The sequence below is a fragment of the Hemitrygon akajei genome, chromosome 19, assembly GCF_048418815.1.
Source record: "Hemitrygon akajei chromosome 19, sHemAka1.3, whole genome shotgun sequence".
NCBI classification, from domain to species: domain Eukaryota; kingdom Metazoa; phylum Chordata; class Chondrichthyes; order Myliobatiformes; family Dasyatidae; genus Hemitrygon; species Hemitrygon akajei.
The window spans coordinates 6,454,706-6,478,155 of NC_133142.1; the positions used below are offsets into that span (position 1 = coordinate 6,454,706).

Sequence of the window (23,450 nt, forward strand, 5' to 3'; positions counted from 1 at the left end):
CTCACCCTGGATCCACTCATTACCTCCCAGTCCCTGTCACTCACTCCATCCTCCATCTTGCTTTAGCTCCACTTTACCTGCTAGGTCCTCTCATCACCTGCCAGCTCTTGCTCGCGACCCCGTACATCTTTGGGACGTTGGCGGAAAACCAGAGCACCCAGGTGAAAATTGCGCGGTCACGGGGTGAACGTACAAACTCTTCATCGTTACGCTACTGTGCCGTCCTTCTTTCTCTCCTCTCAGAGGTGAGGAGGGATTTCTTTAGCCAGAGGGTGATGAATCTCTGGAATTCATTGCTACGGGCAGCTGTGGAGGCCAGGTCATCGAAGGGAGAGGGTGATAGATTCTTGATTATTCAGGGCATGAAGGGATACGGGGAGAAGGCAGAAGATAGGGGCTGAGAGGGAAATTGATTTACCATGGTGGAGCAGACTCGATGGGCCAAATGGCCTAATTCTACTTCTATATATAGAAAAGTACATCACAGAGTCTTATGATCTTATGTTCTCTCCGTCCTTCACAACAGTTAAAGGGTCTCAACCCTAAACTCCGACTGTCCGTTCACCTCCCCATCCCCCACAGATGCTGCCTGACCCCCTGAGTCCCTCCAGAACTTTGCTGTCAGGCCAAATTCCAGCATCTGGGTTTGTTTGTCTCCAGCCCTTTAAGTGATTTTAAGGCACACTCGTCCAATCATGTGACTCTCTCCAGTAAGGGAGCGTGACTAAATCGCTTGCTGGGAAAATCCAGGACTTTTGCCATCAGCAAGCTAATTGGAAGCTTAATTATTTATTGATGCATCCGTAATGGCTTTGCCAGGCGATGTGTACAGCTGTATTTGTTGTTTCACGGTGTTTATTGAAACACTGACACAGTTGGAGCCAGGCGCAGTAATGATGCGGCGTCTTCACATGTGATGCTGCATTTCAGCTGCGGGTTGTGTGCGAGGGGATTAGTGGACTTTGAAGTGTTTGGTGCTGGGCTCCCTGGGGGTGTAACCTGCCACCGCAGTCTCCTTGAAGGGGTTGACGGCCACGATAGTGTAGCGGAGAGTGCAGTCGCTTTTCAGCAGCCAGCGGTGAGATCGGGATTCAACTCCTGCTGCTGTCTGTACGGAATTTGTACGTTCTCCCTGTGACTGTGTGGGTTTCCTCCAGGTGCTCCGGTTTCCTCCGAAATTCCAAAGCCAGACGGCTTAAGGCTTAGCAAGTTGTGGGCATGCTGTATTGGCAAAGGAAGCACGCCCACACCCGTGGGCTGCCCCCAGCACATCCTCAACGCAAGCGACGCATTTCACCGTACATGTGTTCATTGGAGCTAATTCCTTTGGGGGTAATGATGCCAGCGATCACCGATCGGGGTTCAGTTCTCTCTGCTGCTTGACGGAGTTTGTACGTTCTTCCCGTGGCTGGGTCTCGGGTTTCATCTTTTCCTCCCGGTGCTTCAGTCTCGTTCATCCCGCAGTCCAGAACCACACGGGTTAGGGTTAGTCGGTTGTGCACAGGCTGTGTTGACAGCGGAAGTGTGGCCCCCAGCACAGCCCTCAGACTGTTGACGTAAATGGCGCTGTTCACTGTATGTTTAGATGTACATGTGACAGAGCTGCCCGTTAGTGCGTTAATATTGATACATTTATTTGTCGAGATGTAGCAGGGAGTAGGCCCTTTGAACTGCCCAGCAATCTCCGGATTTAACCCTAGCCAAATCACGGGATAACTTAACCTACCAACCACTACGTCTTTGGACTGCCGCACATACAGAAAACCCACCCGGTCGCGGAGAGAACACACAAACTCCTTACAGGCAGTGACGGGAATTGAACCCGCGTCGCTGGTACTGTAACGCGTTGCACGAACCACTGTGCTACTGTGCTGCCATTTCTCTCTGTGGCCGCGGGGCTGTCTGGTTGCCTCACGATGATCGGCAGAGCCGGGTGCAGGCGGGAGAGTTTGCCGGGGATAAGGAGGAAGAACCAGGGGGAACTCTCTCGCTCTTAGATCTGAACGCCAGCTCACTGGAAAGGCACTATCTTACGTTCCAGAGTTTCCTGACCTCACATCCTTTGCATTTGGGCCTCTTAGTGGATTATATTTATAGCCGAGGATGAAGTGGATCTTGTGCTTACATTATCATGTGTCATTCTGGCCATGGGAAAGATGTGGAGCTTTGGAGAGGGTTCAGGTCAGGCGACGCGTCACCTGCGTGTTTGTCTCAGTCCCAGTGTGGCCTCCTTTGTACCGGTGAGATCCGATGCAGATGGGAGGAAAAGGCAGGAGCTCCTGGTGGTGGCCCATTTTCGGTTTACCATCCCGTTCTCACTCCGACCTGATGGTCCATGGCCGCCTCTCCGATCGCGATGGGGCCACCCTCGGGATGGAACAGCACCAACTCATATTCCGTCTGGGATGCTGATGGCGTGACCATCGGTGCCTCTGACCTCCGGTGATTTCGCCCCTACCCTGCCTTTCCCTCTTTTACCTCGCCTCCCTCAGGTGCCCCTCCTCCTTCCCTTTCTGCCAAGGTCCACTCTGCGCTCCTGTCACATTCCTTCATTTTCAGCCTAAAACCTCCCAGTTTCTTACTTTTCCCCTCCCCCCCTCGCCTGGTTTCATCAGTCACCTCTAGTTTGTACTTCACCCCTTTCCCCACCTTGTTTTGCTTGCTTTCCATGCCTGCTCTCAGACTGAAGCATTGACTGTTTATTCCTTTCCATGGGTGCTGTTTGAGTTCCTCCAGCATCTTGTGTGTGTTACTAAGTTGAGATTCATCGGGACGCTGCCTGCAGCAGAGGTCGGAGTAAACTTGGGATTGTTTTCTCTGGAGTGCCGGTGGCCCAGGAAAACCTGACGGAGGTTTATAAAGTTATGAGGGGCAGAGATGGGGTAGACCATATATGTCAAACTCAAGGCCCGCGGGCCAAATCCGGCCCGCGGTGGAATTATCTTTGGCCTGCGAGATAATATCTAATTACTATTAAAGCTGGCCCCAGTAATCGAAGCGCCTATGGCGTATGATATGGCTAATGCTGAGTTTATTCAGGTACCAGGTTTTCAGGGTTTTTAGTGTTTATTCGGCAGTCTTCTTCATAAGAAATGGAATTTGTAAAGTGAAACACTTTGTAGTTATAGCAGAGACTGAGACACGTGAGAGCAGGCTGAAAAAACGGAGGCAACGAAAGCTGCGTTCGCACGCGTCCGACTGATCCGGCCCGCATGAAGCTGCATTTTGCTCAATCCAGCCCGTGACCTAAAATGAGTTTGACACCCCTGGGGTAGACGGTCAGAATCTTTATCCCAGTGTGCCACAGGGCCTGCCTCTGATGTGAGAGGGCAAAGGGTTCAAGGAAAACATAGTGCCACCTCAAAATAGCAAGTAAAGGAATCTCTCCTGTTTGTAAATGAAGGGTTTGAGGGTCGGCACAACATTGTGGGCCGAAGGGCCTGTAATGTGCTGTACTCTATGTGGGCAAGTAATTTTTTCCCGCAGCGCTGGGTGCTGGAAATGGGCTTCTCAATGTGGTAGTGGCGATGAATGTGATGGCAGCATCCAAGGGGCACATGAATGTGTGGAGAATGGTCGGATATGTGCAGGCAGAAGTGATTAGTTTGAAAATTCAGAGACATAGAGCACATAAAACAGATCCTTCAGCCCGTCTGATCTCCAGCAGCCCAGTCTGCTTTTTCCCGCCTACCGGCACCCAAACCATTACCCTCCATACCTCTCTCATCCATGTACTTATCCAAACTTCTCTTAAATGTTATAATTGCTCAGAACACCAGGACATGCCCTCTTCTCATTGATACCATCAAGGAGGAGGTTCAGGAGTCTGAAGGCGCACTCAACGACTCAGGAACGCCATCTTCCCCTCTGCCATCAGATTTCTGAATGGACATTGAACCCACAAACACTACCTCAATACTTACCCCACTTCTTGCACTATTTATTTGATTTAACTTTTTAAATATATATACCCACTGTAATTTACCGCGTTTATTATGCATTGCATTGTATTGCTGCCGCAAAGCAACAAATTTCACGACGTATGCCAGTGATATTAAACCTGATTCTGAATTGAGCCCACACCTACCACTTGTGCTGGCAGCTTGTTCCACACTCACACCATCCTCTGAGTGAAGTAGTTCCCCCTCAAGACCCTTAAATGTTTTATCTTTCACCTTTAGCCTGTGATCTTTCATTCAACTCCCTCCTCAAGCTGAGGGGAGAAGGCCCCATTTTACTTATCTATAACAGCACATACAAAGCGCTGGAGGAACTCAGCAGGTCGGGCAGCATCCGTGGAAACGAGCAGTCAACGTTTCGGGCCGAGATGCTTCGTCAGGACTGTGAACTTTGTGTTTACTTATCTATAACCTTGCTTAATTACATTTTCCTGCATCAAATCTTCCCTGATTCTCCTCTCCTGTGAATCATCGTGTCCAGCACAGATATTGTGGGCCGAAGGGCCTGTTCCTGTGCGGTACCGCTAGACTTTCTGTTGTATCCCACTGTGGTCAGAGCACTCAGTCCTGACGAAGGGTCTCGGCCCGAAACGTCGACAGCGCTTCTCCCTATAGATGCTGCCTGGCCTGCTGCGTTCCACCGGCATTCTGTGTGTGTTGTTGTTTGAATTTCCAGCATCTGCAGATTTCCTAGTGTTTGCACTCTGTTGATGTTTGGCAGGGATAAGAATTGGTTGTTCCTCCTGATAAGAGGAAATTCCGGCTGGTCTCATCCTGATACAGGGTAATCCCTGTCAACATTCCACCCTCGCTGCTGACCACACAAACCACTGCTTTAAAAATAACCCACCAACCCTTCCAAACTCAGCAGCATTCTTCTCAAATTCAACTCGAAGATTAATTGTTGATCTCCAGGGCCAAGGTGCAAAACACAGTACACATACTGTAGTCACACGCAGCACGTAAAATTGGAAGTAAATTTTATTATCGAAGTGCATGGAGTACATGTCACCACATACAACCCCGCCATTCACTTTCCGATGGGCATACCCAGCAGAGCTATAAAATAGTGGCTATAAGAGGATCAACCAGAGTGCAGAAGACAACAAACTGCAAATGCAAACATAAATAAATAGCGATAAATAATGAGAACATGAAATAATGAGGTGGTGTCCTTAAAGTGAGATCATTGATTGTGGGAACGTCTCAATGCGTGGGCAAGTGAGTGTAGTCGTCCCCGTTTGTTTAAGAGCCCGATAGTCGAAGGGTAGCCACAGTTCTTGAACCTGAGGCTCCTGAACCTTCTACCTGATGGCAGCAGTGAGAAGAGAGCATGCCCTGGGTGGTGAGGATCTCTGATGATGGATGCTGCTTTCCTGCGACGGTGTTTCATGTAGATATGCTCAGTGGTGGGGAGGGCTTTATCCGTGATGGAATGGGCCAGATCCCCCACTTTCTTTGGATTTTCTGTTCAAAGGCATTGGCACATATGGTTACAGTAGCACCCACAGTCACAGAAATATTGGAGCAAGTTCCTGAATGGGATTGTCTGAAGATTGATGGTGCATGGGATGTCGTCCTGGAGCCACTTCCTGCATGAACAAGCTTGCACTTGTCACTCCCAATAGCTCTGGGAATGCCTGGCAGTCTCTAATCCTCACCACTCTGACTGGGAAGGGTGGTGTTCTGTAGGGTGAGGAGTCACCATGGAGGATGTTTTCTGGTGGTTAATATCTCTCTCTCTCTATCTCTCTCTCTGTCTCTCTATCTCTCTATCTCTGTCCTCTATCTCTATTTCTCTATCTCTCTGTGTGTCTCTCTCTCTATCTCTGTCTCTGTCTCTATCTCTATTTCTCTCTCTCTGTCTCTCTGAGTGTCTCTGTGTTTCTGTCTCTCTGTGAGTGTCCCTGTGTCTCTGTCTTTCTGTATACCTGCCTGTCTCTTACTTCCTGTGTCTCTCTGTCTCTCTCTCTCTCTGTCTCTGTCTCTGTCTCTATCTCTATTTCTCTCTCTCTGTCTCTCTGAGTGTCCCTGTCTCGCTGTCTCTCTGAGAGTGTTTCTGTCTCTCTGAGAGTGTCACTGTGTCTCTGTCTTTCTGTATACCTGCCTGTCTCTTACTTCCTGTGTCTCTCTGCCTCTCCCTGTCCGGTCCTGGTCGTGTCCCATCCCTGTACCCGATCACCGATGTGGGACGTTTGAATCCAAGTGGACAGCGGTGAAGGTTTGTGTGGACCCGGAGATGAGCGGCTGATCATTAATCCTGCGCTGTTCACCTCTCACATTGCTTCACCGTGTGGGCTAATTAAACACAAGCGACTGCGGTTGGAGCTGCAACGTTCCCATTAGCTGCCTGAACTGGCTGGCAGATGGGAACCAGCGAGGATTGTGCAGAAAGCCATTCAGCTGTGAGGGTGAGGGTCAGCGGGCACTTGTCCCTCCTCCACTGCTGTTCCGAGAACAATTCCTGCTCATGCATATTCAGACCCCTCACAATGGAACCCTGCGTCCTTCGTTTGTTCCCAGCGCGATGCTAATGTTGGCCTCCCCCGATCTTCAAGCCCACTGCGTGACCCACCTGCCCAGTCTCCCCGGCCCTTCACACACCAGATAAATTGTCCCTGGACTGGTTCTTCGGGTTTGACCAAGATAGCCAGTGTGCAGCTTGCTGGAATGTCCCAAGGACTCTCTCAGGAATCAAGACCTCACTTGTTTGGTCTTAGAGCACGAAACCAGAGGAGCAGGCCCTTCAGTCCATCTAGTGCATGCTGACCAGGTCTTAGTCCCATTGGCCTGCACCTGGACCACATTTCTCCACACTCCTCCCATTTATGTACCTATCCAAACTACTCTTAAATGTTACCACTTCCATTGGTGGCTCGTTCCACACTCTCACCACCCTCTGAGTGAAGAAGTTCCCCTCAGATGCCCCTCCAGCACAGTGACTAGAGAGCATGTCTTGTGAGGGTAGACTGAGTGAGCCCGGGCTTTTCCCTTTAGAGCGAAAGAGGTCGTGAATTGACTTGATAGAGGTGTCCAAGATGATAGCAAGCATCGACAGAGTGGACAGCTAGGGGCAGAGATAGCTAACACAAGGGGGCATAATTTTAAGGTGATTGGAGGAAAACATGGAGGTGTGATGCCAGAGGTAAGTTTTTTTTTACACAGAAGAGTGGTGGGTGTGTGGAATGTACTGCCAGAGGTGATGGTAGTGGCAGATACATAGGGGCATTTAAAATACTCTTAGTCACGGGCTCCCAACCTTTCTTATGTGGACCGATACCATTAAGCAAGGGGTCTTTGAACCCCAGATTGGGAGCCCCTGCTCTAAAATGATAGAAGAATGGGGGGCTAGACGGGAGGGAAGGGTTAGATTGATCTTTCTAATGTCAGTATAACATAGTGGGTCGAAGAGCCTGTGCCGTCTATGTTCTGTTTTTTTGATTCTGATCCACCCACCCACATAAATGTCCTCTCCACACCCACACCCCCATGATCTGATTTGTGTGTTAGTGATAACGAGTCACAGATGCAACACAGATATTGATCATTAAACATTCATTCACGCTGGTTGTGCACTGAACCTATTTAATTCATCCCCCCTCCCCCGATTCTACCCCTCACCTATGCTCTAAGGGCAATTTACAGTGGCTGCTTGACCCGAAACCCCACACACGCCTTTGGAATGTGGGGGGGGAAGCTCGCCGAGTCGCCGGGAGAACATGAAAACTCCACACAGACAGCGCTGGAGTTCAGTGACACAGGGAGCTGTCACCCCCGCCACTCTCCCTGCCCCCTCATCCTCGTCGTGTGGGCCTGGGGCTGAAGGCTGTCGGGGAGGAGTTCTCCGGAGAGGCTGGACAGACTGGGAGTAGTCTTCCTGAGCCATCGCTGATTAGATGGACTCTGAAAACCCGTGCTCGTTCGTCTGTCATACTTCCTTTATTTTTAAGCTTCATTAGTCAAGTGTGCTTTGGAACAGCGGAATGCGTCGCCCACGTCATTGACCAGCACGGTCCAAGGATGGGCTGGGGGCAACCCTCAAGTGTCGCCATACTTCTGGTGTCAAAGTACAAAGTAAATTTTATTATCAGAGTACTTATACGTCACCACGTACAACCCTGGGATTCTTCTGTCTACTTGGCAAATCTGTAGAATCTGTAAACAGGATCAATGAAAGATCAACCAGAGTGCAGAAGACAACAAACCGTGCAAATGCAAATATAAATAAATAGCAATGAGTAACGAGAACATGAAATAACAAGATAAAGTGTCCTTAAAGTGAGGTCAGTGATTGTGGTAACATCGAAATGGATGTTGAGGAGTTGAGGGATAGTAGGTGGTGCGAGCTCCTGTACCTTCTGCCTGATGGCAGCAGTGAGAAGAGAGCATGGCCAGGGTGGTGAGCATCTCTGATGGTGGATGCTGCTTTTCTATGGCAACGCTTCATGTAGATGTACTCAATGGTTGGTAGGGCTTTGCCTGTGATGTACTGGGCTTTTGTAGGATTTTCCCGTACCAGGCAGTCAAGACTCTTTTCACTACACATCTATAGAAGTTTGTCGAAGTCTATGATGTCATGCCAAGCCTCCAGAGACTCCCAAGGAAGGAGCATTATTGCACTGTCATGCATTCTCTGCAATTACATTCATTTGATGGGTCCAGAACGTGGCATGTTCGCAAATTACGAGACCCAATCTATTTTTTATTTACAGAACTATGAAACTTTATCTACACAAAAGTATTTACAAAACAGTGAACATATTCAAATTAAAGTAAGATTATTGCCATCTATGAAACGGTCAATTCCGTGGGGGGGCCCACTGTACCTATTGTGACAGCATGCCCACTGTACCTATTGTGACAGCATGCCCTCAAGGAGACCTGGGCACGAATGTATTCCTGGAAGAGGGGCGGCAGTTGGCCCTGGCAGAGCCCTCGACTGTCTGCCACCTGGACCCATGAACGGCCATCTTGGCCAGGCCCAGGAGCAAGCCCACCAGGAGATCCTCTGAGTGACCCCTCCCCCCCCCCCCCCCCCCGACTCTCTGGGTAACTTGGGGGAAACCAATGAGGTCGTGGGGAGGATATATGAACTCCTTATAGTCAGTGGCAGGAACTGAAACTCAAATCTTCCAGCCGGCGCTGTAGAGCGTTACACTAAATGTGCCGCCCCTTGTTCTCCCTGCGCACAAGGAGAGCAGCCTGCCCCTGCTCTAAAGTCTGAACAAAGAAATGACATTTTTATACAGATATTGACTGGCTAGTTGGATATAGATGTTGATCTGTCGGTCACCCTGTGCATGTTCACATCCTATATTGGCATGATCAATCACTAACCACACTTTGATAATACCGGTGTTAATAATCAATAGAGTCTGTGCTCTAGAGGCCAATAATGAACACAAGATGCTGCAGGTGATGGAAATCTTGAGCAACACACACACACACACACACACACACACACACACAATGCTGGAGGAACTCAGCAGGTCAGGCAGCATCTATGGAGGGGAATAAACAGTCGACATATCGAGCCAGAACTCTTCAGGACCAATGACTGACCAATGGTGACGGCTGTCCTAGAGTCCTTGGTTTGCATCCTTCTGTTGTTGTGCTGTGCTAACTGGCTCCGGTTCCCTGCTCTGCAAAGTCGAGCTATGTTCCAAAGAACCTCTCTTGCCTGGGTTGACTGCACGCTGTCTGAAAACTACTCCTGCCTCCATATTTTCATAACCCTTGCCCTGCCGTATTTTCCACGCCGGGAGCGAGGACGGGTGTGCAGTCAGATTGAACACAGGCCTCTGGTGCCGCGAGGCAGTGGTTTTACGTGATGTGCCTCTGTGCTACTATAGGAGGGGCATGAGGGTTCTCCCCTTACCCCTTCTCGCCTGCTCATGACCTGTCTCTGGCGCCCACCCCTCCTCCTTCCCTTTCTCCCATGCTCCATTCTCCTCTCCTACTGAGCGCTTCAGCCTTTTCCCTTCCACCTATCATCTCACCCTTCCGTTGCCTTCCCTACTGCCCCGCTCACCTATCACCTGTCAGCTTGCACTCTTTCCCCTCGCCCTGACTCACTTCTTCCCTGTTCCTTTCCATTCCTCATGACGTGCCTCGGCCTGAAACATCGACTCTTTATCCTCCTGCATAGATGCTGTCTGACTTTGCTGCGTTCCTCTGGCGTGTTGTGTGTGTGTGTGTGTGTGTGTGTGTGTGTTGTTCCACGGGGAGGCTGCACCGGTGGGTAGCCGAGGCTCCTGACTTGTCCACTGGGTGGTCTGCTTGTGTCGACTCTCGGTGTGAGCTTCACCATCTGCTCCGAAGGAGCAGCCCCACAGTGCGAACACACAACACAGCATGGAGAACCATGTCAGCCACTCATCAGTATGCATAAATCCACTAATTAACATCGAATCCTTGTTACCGCTGCTCCGAATATATTCCCCCGTTCCCTGAAGTAGCTTTTTTTTAAACTTAAAAAGCTTTCATATGTTAGCACGTTTCTCCATTGAGGGACAGGGGGCATGTAGGTCAGGAAGATCCCAAGCCAGGGCCTGATTGGTTCATCATCGATGCTGATGGTTAAAGCGAGAACCTATTGTCTGAATTAAAACGTGCGTGCGCGCGCGCACACACACACTCTCTCTGTCTCTGTCTCTATCTCTGTCTCTGTCTCTCTCTGTCTGACTGTCTGTCCCTCTGTCTCTCTCTGTCTGTCTGTCTGTCTGTCTCTCTCACTCGCTCAGACACACCAACACCTCTGCAGGGGTTGGGGGTAGTCTGCTGTCGTGTGGGGCTGTGTTGCGGTGATTTGAACGTAAATGTGAGAGCACTGCAGGCTTCCTTCAGCACAGAGACGAGATCTGATCTGGTTGAGGGCTTTAAAGCCGTGAAGGGTATTTGTTAGGGAGCGTCTTAGGATGGCGGGAAAAGAAATCAAAGACAGACACAGTGGAATGAAATAAGGAAATAGAAGTGTAAAACAGTCGACTGGGTCTGTGTCTGGGGGAAGGGTGTTTGTATCTCTGTGTCTGCATGTGGGGGATAACCTCCTCCTTCTTCCCACCAGCGTCCCCTCCCATCCCCTACCCCTTGGGCTCCCCTCCCCTTCACCATCCCTTGGGCTCCCTTCTCATTCCCCTTCCCCTCGGCCTCCCCTCCCATTCCCCTTCCCTTCCCCCTCCCCTCTCATTCTTCTTCCTCTTGGCCTCTCCTCCCATTCTCCTCCTTGATGAGTAAGGGTGTCAAAAGTTACTGGGAGAAGGCAGGAGGGTGAGGTTGAGGGGGGAAGTAAATCAGCTGAATGTTTGCTCCTGTCTCTATGGTCTTATAGAATAGAATCATTAACCTTGTGAGCCCTGCCTCAGACGATCAGCTGGTTAACTCCCTACCCTCTGCTGAATACCCTCACCCGGTAAAGCCCTCCATACATGGAGTTCACGAGGAATTTCCTTCTTTTTGTCTTCTGTGGCTCGCAATCCACTTTTACGGGAAGGACTGGGAGCTCGAAAGGAACTGTTTCATTGGTCATGGTCTGGGCTGAATCCCTGGGTACATAAAAATAGCCAGGGCAGAGTTAGTTTAAATAATTCAGTCAGCCTCTGATTACAGAATCCCACGGGCCACAACACAATTGAGAGGCTGCAATTTCAGTGTTAGTGCTTTCAATTATGAAGAGAGTTCTATCAATGAGACTGAAAGCTCTTTAGTGCGGTGCTGGTGGTTGGTTACCAGTGGGAAAGTGTCCTGGATGTTACAAAAGACGGGGATTGCCTCAGCCCTGGCAGGCCTCCTCCTCCTGAGAAGTAGGCCCCATCTCTGAACTCCACTGATGCTGTTGTTACTGGGGGTGGGGTGGAAATCGTAGACCCAAGCGCGGAAACTTCATGTCCCAGACACTTGCTGGACCCGGTAACGTGATGGCTGTTGCCAGTGCGTAGGCAGTCAGGTACAGGCCGGGTATTGCTGACCACACTCTGGAAACAAAGCAAACCGGTGTTCAGCCCCACTACTTCGTGCCAGCCAAGAGGCCCCACCTGAGGACGTCCGATCTGACAGCTTTGGAACCATCTCCCTCTCTGGGCAGGAGTCTTGGGTCGCACGCCACCAGGTTCATGAACAGTTCCTGCTCTGTGACCTTCTGGACCGACTTCACTCTCCTGAGCACTGAACTGACTCTGCAGCCTGTGGACTTGCTTTTGGGGTCCCTGTAGCTCCCGTTCTCAACATCATTTGTTTACTTTTATTTGCTATTTGCCCGATTTGTCGTCCTCTGCACATTGGATGCTTGTTGGTCTCTGTTTTTCTCGTGGATTCTATCGTATGTCTTTGTTTTCCTGTGGATGCCTGCAAGAAAATGAATCTCGAGGCTGTAAATTTACTTTGATAATAAATTTACTTTGAACTTTGAAGTAAAAGAGTAAGGTAAAAGTTGAAAGTGTTCATAGTTATTCACCACAGAAACAGGTCCTTTGGCCTAGCTGGATGACCTGTCTAAATTAGATGCATTCATTAGCATTTACTTCCTTTTCCTCTGAACCTTCAAAGTTCAGAGTAAATTTATTATCAAAGTGCATATGTGTCACCATGTACTGCCCTGAGATTCCTGTTCTTACAGGCCATCACAGTCAATACAAGACATGCAATAGAATCAATGAAAGTGTGCATTCAACAGTACGGGCAGCAACCAATGTGCAAGAAAGCCAACAAAAAGAGAAAAAATTAATAATAATAAATGAGTAATAGATATTGAGAACATGAAATTGAGTCCAGTTCAGTGATGGGGTGAACGAAGTTATCCACTCAGTTTAGGAGCCTGACATTTGAGGGGTAATAACTGTTCCTGAACCTGGTGGTGTGGGTCCTGATGGTTGAGGGGTAATAACTGTTCCTGAACATGGTGGTGTGGGTCCTGATGGTTGAGGGGGTAATAACTGTTCCTGAACGTGGTGGTGTGGGTCCTGAGGCTTCTGAAGGCAGCAGTGAGAGGAGAGCATAGCCTGGATGGTTGGATCCTTGATGATGGATGCTGCTTTCCCTCTGTGCAGATGTGCTCAATGGTAGGGAGGCTTTTGGGCTGTATGCACTGCTTATTTGTAGGCTTTTCCATACAGGAGCATTCATTTTCCATACAAGGCCATGAAGCAATCAGACAACGTACACTCCGCCATACATCTATAGAAGTTTGTTGAAGTTTCCATTCCAATCTGTACTCATGTTCAACTGTCTTTTAAAACTTGTGATTGTACTTGCCTCAACCACTTCCTCTGGCAGCTCAGTCCCCATACATGCCACACAGTGTAAAAACGAGAGTCGCCTCTCAGGTTCCTATTACATCTCTCCCCTCTCACCCTGGCCCTATACCCTTTTGTGACTGTGAGGAAAAAGTCTGAGTGCATTCAACCTATCTATGTCTCTCATGATTTTATACAACTCTGTAAGATTATTAATGTTAAAAATATCATGGACCACACATATCAAATGAGGAAGCTCTCAGAAGAGCCCAAGCAGTTAGATCACTGATCCCAACAATAAGAGAAAGACAACTCAGACCCCTAGGACACATCATGTGAAAAGATGAACTAGAGAAACTCATACTCTCTGGAAAGATCGAGGGGAGCAAACCTAGAGGAAGACCTCGGCTTATGTACATCAAAAGCCCAGCCGGGTGGCTACACATCGAGGAAATGGAAGTCATCCAAAGAACGAGGGATAGATCCGTGTGGAAAACCATGGTCACCAATGTCCGCATCGGATATGGTACGCAGACAGACAGACAGAAGATCATCTCTCAGTCCCCTCTGCACTAAGGAACAAAGGCAAAGCCTGCCCAACTTCCCTCTATGATTCAGTCCCTCAAGTCCTGGCAAGATCTCTTCTCGCTGCTGCCACCAGGACGAAGGTAAAGGTAGGAGCCTCAGGAACCATACCACCAGGTTCGGAAGCTTTTATTACCCCTCAGCCAGCATTCTCTTTGACCAGAGAGGATAACTTCACTTGCTCCATCGTTGAAATGTTCCCACAACCTAAGGACTCTTCATCTCATGTCCTCCATATTTATAGTTTATTTATTATTATCATTTCCTTTTTTTGTGTTTGCATAGTTTGTTGTCTTTTGCACACTGGTTGAACGCCCAAGTTGGTGCGGTCTTTCATTGAATCTATGAGGGTTATTGTTCTGTTATGGATTTATTGAGTTTGCCCGCAAGAAGATGAATCTCGGGGTTGCGTACGTTTGAACATCCCTGTAAACGTTTACTGCACTATTTTCAGTTTAGTTGTAACAGTATTGACAGTCACGGTAGCGTAGCGGTTAGCATAATGCTTTTACAGCACCAACGGTGCAGCTTCAATTCTGCCGCTGTCTGTAAGGCGTTCATACTATATGTTCTCCCTGTGAGTTTCCTCCTACTTGTGCTTAGCAGTTAAATTGGTCACAAGGGTGTAACTGGGCGGTGTGGGCTTGTTGGGTCAGAAGGGCCTGTTACTGTGCTGTACTTCGATATAAGTAACTTTCCCATAGCAGGGCGACTGAAACGGAACTCCGTGCTCCATACCTAGCCTCGCCAGTGTCCTGTACAACTACACCACCTCCCAAATTTTATAGTCAAATGCCCTGACTGAGGAAGGCAAGTGCAATAAAAAACCCTGTCTACCTGTGACTCTACTTTCCGGGAACCATGTATTCATACTGCAGAGGTTCTACAACACCCCCTCTCTACTACCCATTACACTGCTGGCTTTTAAGACAGCAATGAAGGCCCCCCCCCATCTCTGGTGGTGTTCACAGCTTCCTTCATTGTGTCAGTCGCTTCCTTTGGTGTTCATTGCTGTCAGTCATGCAAATTCCCGATGGAGTCTCAGGAATGTCATCGTTCTGGGTGAGACTTGGGGATACCGCCGCACTCATTGGTAGAAGGATTCTTCATTGCTGTTTCTGCGACAGTTTTGTTTGACCAGTCGGGGTTGTTAACCCTGAGCTGAACCCCCGAACCTGGAGGACCGGTGGACCACTCTTAGTCTGGCCTCGACCCTTTGACCTGTTTGGGATGGGTGACCCTGCCAGGAGCCAAAGCATACAATCAACATAGCTCTCCAGGTCACTGAGGCACGTAAGCTTCCAAACTCTACGATGAGGTAGTAGTCCTCCTGGAGGACCCCCAGTGGCTTGCAGTTAAAGTAAGTGCTCACTGTGGGGTGACCTGTGTTTGAAGCTCATCACCGTGTCCTTGTCAAGGCCAGGGTCACTCTCCTGTCAAGCTCTGTAAGATCCCAGGGGCCCAGTCCAGGTGGGGTGATCTGATGGAGTTTGGAGCTTGATTTGGTCGGACGATGAGGGTGGTGGTCCTGTCAGGCGGATGTATTGACCATTCTGTTCTTTTGCTCCTCAGCCCTTGCAGATTGACGACGACTTCTGCGGACAAGACTTCAACCAGCCGCTGGGTGGGACGACCCTGGTGGAGGGCATCCCGCTCCTCGTCGACGGAGAGGATGGCATGACGTCCATTGCTGCCTACGACTACAGGGGCCACTCCGTGGCCTTCTTTGGGACCAGGAGTGGGAAGATCAAAAAGGTAAGGCCCCCCGGTGATCTGAAGTCTCAAAGCGTAGATTTGTGTGGCTCTGCTTTACGGCTGGATTTTCAGTTGTGACGGTCCTGGCACAGGCTGGAACGGGTGTGCACGCACTCCCCCTCGTGAGGTGAGCACACACCAGTGGGAGTGTGTGCGAGGGTCTTCCACGGTTCGCGGTTCAGCTGACCTCGAAAGGAAGTGGGCATCCGAACGATCTTGGAGAGACTGCAGAAGGTGGGATCCGGGGCCACAAGCAATCCGCTGGGAGACCTCAGCAGGTCGAGCAAGAAGGAGAAAGGAACCGTTGACGTTTCAGATCCAAGCCCTGCATCAGGACCAGTCTCCTTGTACCTTGACTTAACTCTGTCTGCCCTTGTCCAGATTCACCTTAAACATTTAACCTTTCACCCTTAACCATTGATCTCTGGTTGTAGTCCCACCCAACCTCAGTGGAAAAAGCCTGCTTGCACTTACCCTATCTATACCCCTCATAATTTTGCATACCTCTGTCAAATCTCCCCTCAATCCTCTGTGTTCTAGTGAGTAAAGTCCTAACGTATTCAGGGGAAGAAAGGATCAGTGGAGCAGACTTGGTGGGCCAAGTGGCCTAATTCTGCTCCTATGTCTTATAGTCTTATGGTCTATTCAACCTTTCCATATAACAGGTCCATAAGACCTGGCAACATCTGTGTAAATTTTCTCAACACTCTTTCAATCTTACTTACATCTTTCCTGTAGACAGGTGACCAAAACTGCACACAATCCTCCAAATTAACCTTCACCAACATTTTATGCAACTTCAATATGACATCCCATCTTTGACTTATGTAGGCCAGTGTGCCAAAAGTTTTCTTTCTAACCCTATCTGCTGTGGTGTCACCCCTTCTCTTCTCCTCCTCTGCCCTCATGCCCAGCCCATCTCCTGCTTTCCTTTCTTCCGCGGTCTGCTCTCCTCTCCCTTGTTCCTTGTTCGTCAGCCCTTTACCACTCCTGCCTATCGCTGCCCGTCTTCTCACTCCAGCCGCTCTCCCCCGCCCACCCACTATGACCTGCCATCTTGTACACCTCCCCTTCCCACCACTTCCTTATCCTTGCCTCCTTCCCCCTTCCTTTCCAGTCCTGATAAAGGGTCTCAGCCTGAGACGTTGATGGTTTGTTCCCCTCCATAGGTGCTGCTTGACCTGCTGAGTTATAACAACCTTCCCATCCTCATCACCAGTGGGATTTTCTTTTAGATTTCTGGAAGCTGGTGCAGAATTCCAAATGCTGGAAACCTGGATACAGCGGACTTGACCCGTTGACTTGGGGCCTGAGATTTGTCTGGGTCTGAGAGCAGCACATCATATAAAGCGGCTCCAGCGACCCGGGTTCAGTCCCGACTTGGGAGCTGTCTGTGCGGAGTTTGCACATTCTGCCCTGAGACCGTGTGGGTTTCCTCCCCCGTCTAAATATGCGTGGCTTTTTAGTTTAATTGTAAATTGCCCCTGGTGTGTAGTATCTAAAGGGTGGGGGGGGGGAAGCTGGTGGGAAAGGGGAGAATAAAGTGAGTTAGGTTGGGGTTGGTGTGAAAGTAGATGTTTGTTGGATAGCACAGGCCCAGTGGGCCGAAGGGTCTGTTTCCGAATTGTCCCTCTTCAGCTCTCCAATCGTTAACTAAAATTCCCGGATTGCAGCCAGCTGCGGCGAATAGGCCAAGTTCTGATTCACGGCTATGATTCGTACACCGTGGGGACCGTGTGTCCACCTGTTGTGGCCTGTGCACTGAGGTACCTGGGTCTGGCTTGGAGGGGAAGGTTCCCCAGCTGTGACTTGAAACCGATGTAGCTGGAGGAGGGAGCCTTGGCAAGAACATTGCTGCGGCTCCGTGGGGATGTGAGCTGTCGTCTTGGAATGAGTAACGGGGCTGGACTTCTATCTGGGACCTCCCAAGATGTGTTTTGGTCTCCCTCCGCCTGTCTCTTGGAGTCTCACTGCTGCTGGTTTAACTCTTAGGTCTCCAGCTTTCGTCCACTTTGTGTTGACGGGAGTGGAGAGAGAGTGCAGATAATTTGAAGAAGTTGGAAACTGCGTGTTTTGGTGGTGGCTCACTCTGTTTTGCTTTGTATTGGACTTGCCCGAGTGCTCGGAATGTGTTTCTGTTGGAAGTTGGCTCAGTGCTGAATGGATGGTGGAGGAATTGCAAATAAACTGAGTAAAGCGATGTGTATCCATGGCAACTCGGCTGCCTGGTGTGGGGCTGTGAATTTAAACAGCGTGCAGGTATTTGGGAAATGTTTTCGGAATCCTCCCTTGTGTAGCTTTCCCACTTGGGCCCTTCTGAGCCAGGTTTGTCTACCTGGTGCAACACACTAACAAGGTCTCCTGAGAGTTAAGTGACGTACTGAGTTATTGCCTTATTTTTAAATGTCTCCAAAGTGATGCTGATCCCTATGTCGAAAGCCCTCGGATTTATGAGGGCTTCTCTACCTCCGTCCTCTCTGGTTCATCCACAGCTTTCGGTGCTCATTGACAAGTTTTCATCTGAATCCCAGTTGTGGAATTCTTTTCCTAAACCTTCCTGCCTCTCTTCCCAGCTTTGTCAGCTCGGAATCAGAATCGCTGACACAAGTGGTGAAATTTGTTGCTTGGTGGCAGCAGTACATAATAACAAAAAATATTCTGTGAGTTATGAAACGACCCGGTTTCCTCGCTGCGTATGTCTAGGGAAGACAACATCCGTCCCTGCCAAACTTGCGAGATTGAAGCGTGCTCGATCCCACCCCGAACCCCGGTTTGTGTGGACGCTGGGTAATTTGCTACCCTGTTACAAATTAATGCCACGAAATAACAGACCGTACACTACATACGATTAAAAGAATTATATTTATCAATCTTAACTGAAGGGTTAGTAAAGAATAGCAGAAAGAAAAGAGACCATTCTATTAAACAGTCAAATGTGTACAAGTTGGAGCTCATCTTGAACTTCTCTGTCACTCACGCGCTGGGTCCTCGGACAACGTGAACGCCCACACCACCTTCCGAACGTCGCTTGCAATCCATCTCGAACAAGCGGGTCTCCCACCGATCGTATGCTACAGCAAATTTGCTGATGATACTAAGCTGGGTGGCACTGTGACATGTGATGAGGATGTTAGGAGAATTCAGGGTGACTTGGATAGGCTGGGTGAGTGGGCAGATACTTGGCAGATGACGTTTAATGTGAATAAGTGTGAGGTTATCCACTTTGGGAGTAAGAACAGGAAGGCAGATTATTATCTGAACGGTGTAGAGTTAGGTAAGGGAGAAATACAAAGAGATCTAGGAGTCCTTGTTCATCAGTCACTGAAGGTGAATGAGCAAGTGCAGCAGGCAGAGAAGAAGGCTAATGGAATGTTGGCCTTTATTACAAAGGGAATTGAGTACAAGAGCAAGGAAATCCTCTTGCATTTGTACAGAGCCCTGGTGAGACCACACCTGGAGTATTGTGTACAGTTTTGGTCTCCAGGGTTAAGGAAGGACATCCTGGCTGTAGAGGAAGTGCAGCGTAGATTCACGAGGTTAATTCCTGGGATGTCTGGACTGTCTTACGCAGAGAGGTTAGAGAGACTGGGCTTGTACACGCTGGAATTAAGGAGATTGAAAGGGGATCTGATTGAAACATATAAGATTATTAAGGGATTGGACAAGATAGAGGCAAGAAATATGTTCCAGATGCTGGGAGAGTCCAGTACCAGAGGGCATGGTTTGAGAATAAGGGGTAGGTCATTTAGGACAGAGTTAAGGAAAAACTTCTTCTCCCAGAGAGTTGTGGGGGTCTGGAATGCACTGCCTCAGAAGGTAGTGGAGGCCAATTCTCTGGATGCTTTCAAGAAGGAGCTAGATAGGTATCTTATGGATAGGGGAATCAAGGGATATGGGGACAAGGCAGGAACCGGGTATTGATAGTAGTTGATCAGCCATGATCTCAAAATGGTGGTGCAGGCTCGAAGGGACAAATGGTCTACTTCTGCACCTATTGTCTATTGACCGGGTCTCCCCAGCGTGTTCTCTCTTCATCTCTTCTCAAACAGAAGAAAACCTCAAGCCCGACCTTATTGCCCTTCACCAAGGAAACCTCCTGCTAACTGGATGGCACACAATTCCCATCATCCCTCATCTTCAGCAATAACCCAAACAGGCTGAAAGCAGAACAACAGCTCTTACAGAGCTGCTAAATGAAATACCTACAGCATAACAGTGAAAATGTGAACCAGGGCATTGCAGTTACAACCAATAGTGCAAAAAGACAGTAGTGTGGTAGCGTTCATGGTTTCATGGTCCGTTCAGGAATCTGATGGTGGAGGGGAAGAAGGTATACCTAAAATGTTGAGTGTTTCTCTTTAGGCCCTGTGCCTCCTCTCTGATGAGAAGAGGGCACGTCCTGGGTGGTGAGGGTACTTAACGATGAATGCCACCTCCTTGAGGTGTCACCTTGTGAAGATGTCCTGGTTGATGGGGAGACTAGTGCCCACGATGGACTTGGCTGAGTTTACAACCCTCTGTAGCTTTCTCTGATCTTGTGCTTTGGCTTCTCCATAGCATACAATGTTGCAACAAGTTAGATGGTACGTCTGTAGAAATTTGCTAGTCTTTGATGACTTAACAAATCTCCTCAATCTCCTAATGAAGTATAGCCGCTGAGTGCCTTCTGCATGGTTGCTTCATATGTTGGGCCCAGGATAGATCTTCAGAAATATTGACACCCAGAAACTTGAAACTGCTTGCCCTTTCCACTACAGACTCCTCAATGAGGACTGGTGTGTGTTTCCCCCATTTTTCCTTTCCTGAAGTCCGCAATCAATTCCTTAGTCCTGCTGGTGTTGAGCGCAAAGTTGTTGTTGTTGACACCACTCAGTCAGTTGATCTGTCTCACTCCCGTACGCCTCCTCGTCACCGTCTGAGATATTGCCGACAACCGTTGTGTCATTAGCGAATTTATAGATGGCATTTGAGCTGTGCCTAGCTGTGTCAAGGGTGTAAACAGTAGAGCAGGGAGCTAGGCACACATTATTGAGGTGTATATCTGTTGATTGTTAGCGAGGAGGTGTTAGTTCTGACACACAGTTACTGTTGCCTTTCCGCTCTGTAAACTCACGAGCGTAACGAATTGGAAGCAAGCTCCTACCACATCACATGCTCTTCAAGTTTCTAGGTGTGAACATCATCAATGGTCTCTTCTGGTTCAACCACGTACTACTTGGTTCACAGCTAAGAACGCTCACCAATGCCTCTGCTTTCTCTGGAGGCTAAAGAAATGCAGCACGTCCCAATCTGTGTTGATGCACCGTAGAAAGCATCCTGTCTGGATGCACTGTGGCTAGATGTGGCAACTGCTCTGCTCAGGACTGCAAGAAACTCCAGAGAGAGTTCAGCACATCACAGGAGCCATCCTCCTATCTAAGGGCTCTGTCTACACTTCTCACTGCCTCAGTAGAGTAGCCAGCATAATCAAAGACCCCACCACCCCAAACATTCTCTCTTCTCCTCTTTCCCATCAGGTAGAAGATACAAAAGCCAAAAGCATTTACTACCAGGATTGAAGGCCAGCTTCTGTTACGCTGTTTTCAGGCTTTTGAATGGACCTCTTGGCCTCACCATCTACCTCGTTATGATTTTTCATTTTACTGCTTGCCCTCACTGCACTTTTGGGGGGCGGGGGGGGGGGGTTTGTTATTCTAGCTCAAGGAACAGTGTAGTGACTGCCTGTACGAACAGCCGCAAGACAGTCGTTTCACTGTATCTGTGACCGTAATAAGCTGAGATTTCAAATGTTGTTCCTGGGACTTGTTGGAGCCACTCTCCCAGTCCAGGTGTTCAAGTGATCCTGTCACCACTGGGATTACTCTGGCTTTAACCTTCCACATCTTTTCTATCTGCTCTTTCAGGCCCTGCTGTTCCTCCAGCTTCTCGTTCTTTCTTCCTGACGTTACTGTCGTTTGGGATTGCCTCATCTATTACTGTTGCTTTGAGTGAACTTGGCCTTTCCTCCCTGGAGCGAGGTTGAGTGAACTTGGCCTTTTCTCCTAGGAGTGACGGAGGATGAGAGGTGACCTGATAGAGGTGTACAAAATGAGAGGCATTGATCATGTGGATAGTCAGAGGCTTTTTCCCAGGGCTGAAATGGCCAACATGAGAGGGCACAGTTTTAAGGTGCTTGGGATAGGTACAAAGGCAATGTCAGGGGTAAGTTGTTTACACAGAGAGTGGTGAGTGCGTGGAATGGGCTGCCGGCGACGGTGGTGGAGGCGGGTACAATAGGGTCTTTTAAGAGACTCTTGGATAGGTACACAGATGATGGAAACGGAGAGCTATGAAGGAGGGGAGTGTCATATTGATCTTAATGTAGGTTAAAAGGTCAGCACACCATCATGGGCAGACGGGCCTCTAAGATACTGTAATGGTATTGTGGTTACAATCATTTTATTAGTTGTTCATAAAAAAAGAAAAGGGGGCACAGCGGTGTAGTGGTTAGTGCGATGCTTCACAGTACAGGTGACGCGGGTTCAATTCCCGCCGTTGCCTGTAAGGAGTCTGTTTGTTTTCCCTGTGACCACGTGGGTTTCCTCCCAGAATCTAAAAACGTGCTGGTTGGTAGGTTAATTGGCCGTTGTAAATTGTCCCGTGATTAGGCTAGGGTTAAATCGGGGGTTTGCGGGGCAGGATGACTCGAAGGCTCAGCAGGGCCTGTTCTGCGCTGTATCTCGATAATTAAACAAAAAGCAGTAATTGACTGTTGGGAAGAACTGAAGGAAGAAGACAAAGAACGAAAAAAAGAATCATAGTGGTCTGATACTGAAAACTAGCTCAAAGCAGACAGATAAGGGGATTTCTTGATAAGAACAGCCTATGGGACAGTTTGATTTATGGTGTGACACAGAAGCTGTAGGCAAAAAAAACCTACAAAAAACACAGAGCTATCTATGCCACGGATTGCTGAAACCCACCGAACATTTTTACAAACAGGTGATTTTAGAAACATAAGAGCAAGTATAAAGGAAGTTAAACTACAAGAAAAATGACAGTTTGGATCCTAAACCAACAAGCCATTCAAAACCCTGAGCCTCTTCAAAGTTCAAACTAAATTTATTATCAAAGTACATGTATGTCACCATATACAAGGGGATCCCAGACTGGGGTCCAAGGACCACTTGGTTAATGGTAGGGTCTATAGCAAAAAAAGTTTGGGAATCCCTGCCATATACAACCCTGAGATTAATTCTCTTGCAGGCATTCTCAATAAATCCATAGAATAATAATCAATGACAGACCGCACTAACTTGGGCATTCAGCCAGTGTACAAAAGACAACAAATTGTGCAAATACAAAAAGAACGAAATAATAATTAATAAATAAGCAATAAATATCAAGAACATGAGATGAACTTCTTGAAAGCGAGTCCATTGGTTGCGGGGACATTTCAATGATGGGGCAAGTGAAGTTGAGTGAGGTTATCAAGGGCCTGATGGTTGAGGGGTAACTGTTCCTGAACCTGGTGGTGTGAATCCTGAGGCTCCTGTACCTCCTTCCTGAGAGCAGCAGAGAGAAGAGAGCATGGCCTGGGTGGCGGGGGCCCCTGATGATGGATACTGCTTTGTTGCAACAACGCTCCATGTCGATCAATGGTGGGTGGGCTTTACCGGTGATGGACTAGGCCGTATCCACTACTTTACCGGTGATGGACTAGGCCGTATCCACTACTTTACCGGTGATGGACTAGGCCGTATCCACTACTTCACCGGTGATGGACTAGGCCGTATCCACTACTTTACCGGTGGTGGACTAGGCCGTATCCACTACTTTTTGTAGATTTCCCATTCAAGGGTATTGGTGTTTCCTTTCCAGGCAGTGATGCAGCCATTAAATATACTCCCCACCACACACATATAGAGGTTTGTCAAGGTCT

General features: G+C 48.7%; 1 protein-coding gene across 5 annotated transcripts in view; it reads left to right on the forward strand.

The window, feature by feature from the left end:
- The window catches only part of LOC140741720 (plexin-A1-like), a 436,373-nt gene that overhangs the window by 82,259 nt on the left and 330,664 nt on the right, over positions 1-23,450 (forward strand). For all 5 annotated transcript variants that reach the window (XM_073072023.1, XM_073072027.1, XM_073072026.1 and 2 more), the window contains one exon: positions 15,347-15,529. In XM_073072023.1, coding sequence (XP_072928124.1) covers positions 15,347-15,529 — 183 coding nt within the window. The remainder of the gene's footprint in view (positions 1-15,346; positions 15,530-23,450) is intronic.